The following is a 4,167-nucleotide window of genomic DNA, read 5'->3' on the forward strand; positions in this document are numbered from 1 at the left end:
TTAGAAACTAACAATTATATTTACCCAAAAAATGTGTTAAAAGAAACACTTGCAAATAACTCACACAATAAAAGTGAGGCAAGATATGTATTGGGGACCAGTTGTTCAATGCTTTTTATACATTATTTAATTTAATGAGAGAACTTATTATAGTCTGTATATTATCCAAGTTGGCCTACAAGGGCCCCAGTGCCCTACCATGACCCCAATATTGGCATATAAAAGCCATTTAAGTCTCACACATGATCATATGCCGAGTCACATTTTATTCTGAGGGCAAAAGCACCTAAATCTTGAACCCACATATATATCCAGGAGTCTCCTCCATGGCCGGAAAAGTGGCCAGATTTCTGCCTAGCCACCACCGGGAAAGAGACGGCGGTGGTAGCTATGGCTCTGAAAAGGCGAGCCTTGAGGAAGTAGAGTTCGAGTTTCTTGGGGATGGAGGGGAGTCATCATTTGCTGCAACTACAAGCAGAGATGAAATATTGGAATTAAATGAAGATGATGACGACGAGGGCAAAAAAGGAATTGAGCAGAACAAGAGCTTCTGGGACAACCAGCACCAACTTTTGCAGGCATGAATTTGTATATATAGATATTGTCGTATACATTTGTATTTTTTTTGTTTTGAAAATGCTTTTAAAATTAGATTTAATGTTTAGTAATTATATTCTAATTAAAATTGTGTTAGGATTTATTGTAGTTAATTTAACTCTTCAATTTTGTTTATAAATATATTATATAAAAAATTAAAAAATTTTAATTAAATTTTAACTAATTTTTATTATTTCTGACTGATTTAATTATTGTTCAGTTGGTTTTTATCGATTTGCGACTATTTTTATTCACTTTTTTCTAATTTATATCGATTATTACAGGTGTAGAAAGGTAAAATTATTTTTACACTGTTTGTATTGTTTACTTTGTCAACTAAAATGGTCAGCAGCCTTTATTTCTTATTTATAAAATTGTGACCGGTCAGATTTTTTACCCCTTACCCACTACAATTAAGGTGAAAAAAATCTCCTATAAAAGAAACGTATTTTCCAGTAATGCCAAAAAGGTTTAATTTCTTGGTTTTCACCATTAAATATATATTGTAATTAAACAGGCTACGCTGCGTAGAAGCAGCAGTTTGGAGTCAAGAATAAGAGATAGAACAAAAGAAGCCGTTAACAAGATACAAATCTCGGAGGCTATTAATAATTATTGCGGCTGTGAAGATCCCAAAGGAAACAACTTTTCCTTCTGCAAGAAGTGCTTATTGAGAAGAGTTTCAAGTCAGCTTCAAAGTGGGGGCCATAACAGTGCCATTTGCAAAACAAAATGGAGAAACTCACGACCCGATATTCCTTCAGGTGAGTTTAATTAATATTAATTCCTCCTATAAAATATAATGGGCATAAATTATGTTTGGTCTAGAGTTTCATTTTAATTCTTCAATTTTACTAAGTATCTTTATGGTTTTCTGTTTCTAACATCGTTAGTTTTATTAACCAAAAACTGCTGACAAACAAAAAATTCACAGATACTAACATGTTACGTTTATTTTTAGCATAGCAATGATTAACACAAATTATTATTTGAGACTAGTGTTAAGATTATTAGATCATTGAAAAGATATTTCATAAAATTAAGATATTGAATTAAAACTTTGTATGAAGTAAGATAAGCAAAGTGCATTTAAATTTTGTCAATATAGTGACATAAAAATTGTGACTCCACATGAGATTCACATCTGCTCATTAACTATACTGAAATGTTTTTTTGTTACCAGTCTCTTTAATTAATAATATCAATTATGATGGATAGTATGATAATTATCTGATAATTATATAGTATTAAATATTAAATAATTATATTATAAAATATTGATCCAACTTAATCAGATTGATTGATAATTATAGTAGTACCCACCCCATATGTGTATTGATATATCTTTGTATATATTGCGAATACTTTAAGCGAAGAAATCTTTTGGGTCGGCCGAAGAAAAGATTGAACCAAATAATTATCTCCACTATCCATCCATTTTTTCTCAATTCAGTGGTCACTTTCAAAGCAGATATTTATATCACTTTAATTTGTCACTTTAGAGTTTGCAAGGCCGTATTATAAATAATACTTATATCAAGTTGTTTATATCTATTATGTTAAGTTTTTGAACCATATATAATCATGTATCTTATTTTTAAAATATTAATATTTAATTATAAATCCACATGAAAAACAAAAGAACATATGGTTATGTGCTATTAGAGAACTTGACATGATGGATATAAAAAAACTTTGGCCTAAGTTTTGCCCATTATAAAACTATATATGGTGTTAGCCTATTAGGTGAACTTTTAAAAATTGAACAAGTAAATCTGTTAAAATTACTTCAAATAATATATTATTATGCAACTTAATAAATTTTCAACTATTGAATTTTTTTTGTTCATATTCATTCATTCAACTACATGCGATAATAAAATACTTGTTAGCACATATCTTTACAAGATCTGATCATAGAAGAACTTTGAAAGCTTGATCATAACGTTGATTTACCCAGCAAAGTTAGACTTATGTAATTTTAGTAACAACATCTTTTAAACACTTCTTAATCCATGTCAGATGCCATATTATATCCTTCATAAATTTGATATGATAATACTTTATATAGTAGTAAAAGTAATGTGGTGGAAGGTTTAATATTAAAAAACTAAATGTTAAGGAAGGTAAATTTAAATTTCGAAATGTCATGAGTTATATATATAACTTGCATAAAATTTAGGGAGAGTTTTTATTTTGTGTGTTTATATTTTACCCTAATTTCTTAAATCCATTTCAGACGCCATATGGTTCTCACTAACCTGATATGACAGTTTCTATTAGTGACTTCACAATAAAAGTATAACGGCATTATATTGTGTTTAATGTCAAAATCAGAACTTTAAGAAGATTAAATTTAAATTTTGAAATGTCAATGAGTCATATGGTATTGACATAAAGTTTATCCAATGTATAATATATTCACTATTTACTTGTTAATTATTCTTTTATTAATTCCGTACAATGCATGACAACATGATCTACCCACCCAATTTTATAGTAACCATTGAAAATTTGACAGCCACTTCTGACTTTTCAAGATAATTATATCATTTTTTAAGATCCTTAATTAGTATAACCTTTGCTTTGTCCAAGTCCTTAATTAGATGTGAGTTTCTTTATAAATAATATCACATGCAATGTTTATATATGAAGCTTTAGCTTAAAAATTATGGTTTGCAGGGGAGCACAATTTTGTGGATGTGGTAGACACCACAAGCTCAAAGAAAGGAGAGGTGATTAGGGTGATCGTTGAACTGAATTTCCGAGCTGAATTTGAGATGGCAAGGGCGAGCAAAGAGTACAACCGATTAGTCCGACGGCTGCCAGAGGTGTTTGTGGGGAAAGTTGAAAAACTAAGAACCCTAATAAAGATAATGTGCATGGCAGCTAAAAGATGTATGAAGGAAAATAAAATGCACATGGGACCGTGGAGGAAGCAAAGGTATATGCAATCAAAGTGGTTAGGTCCATGTGAAAGGAACACTTCAACAACTTTGTCCTCAATGATCTATTCTGATGGGAGGATGGTGCCAAAGATGAAGGTAAAGCCAATGGCTTCCATGTTAACAATAGATTTGCAAGAGAAACTTCCTAATATGCATTGTACAATGGTTGAAGTTTCCTAATTAGTAATAAATAAGGTCTTTTTTTTTAACTTAAAAAGAATGGATGGTTTCATGTGGTCAAAATTGTTAGTGTTTTCTACTAAGCACAGGTATCATCCTATTATAAGCAATCACGCTCGAGGTACTATCTCAAAATTGTTATCCCCATAAGAATGCTAGCTTAGGTCTTCACATATATGAATGTGAGGATTTAGTAAGTAACTTGTAAATATATCAATAGTCTTTTTTTTGGTATTTGTAAAAATCATCTTAAAATTGAAAAGTTTTGAAGACCTATCTCACTGGAATTTTTTTTTAATAAATTAATTATTGGTAAACATCAAATTTTTAATAAATTTCTCAAGGAATTTAATTCCTATGAGAAATTTTTTATAATTAATATTTTGTCACGAAAAATTCTCATAGGAGTAACTTTGAACGAAAAATATCCCCCTCCATCTTC

The 4,167-nt window shown here is 30.0% G+C and overlaps 1 protein-coding gene across 1 annotated transcript; it reads left to right on the forward strand.

The window, feature by feature from the left end:
• The first annotated feature begins 326 nt into the window (after nucleotides 1–326).
• LOC114738154 (uncharacterized) lies at nucleotides 327–3,927 on the forward strand. The gene is made up of 3 exons (XM_028926177.1): nucleotides 327–578; nucleotides 1,115–1,361; nucleotides 3,280–3,927. Exons 1-3 carry the CDS (start codon nucleotides 327–329, stop codon nucleotides 3,723–3,725), a joined length of 945 nt encoding a protein of 314 aa, XP_028782010.1. The 3' UTR covers nucleotides 3,726–3,927.
• The last annotated feature ends 240 nt before the right edge of the window (nucleotides 3,928–4,167 follow it).

The sequence above is a fragment of the Neltuma alba genome, unplaced genomic scaffold (assembly GCF_004799145.2).
Source record: "Neltuma alba isolate B1F8T4 unplaced genomic scaffold, ASM479914v2 tig00013547_pilon, whole genome shotgun sequence".
Taxonomy (NCBI): domain Eukaryota; kingdom Viridiplantae; phylum Streptophyta; class Magnoliopsida; order Fabales; family Fabaceae; genus Neltuma; species Neltuma alba.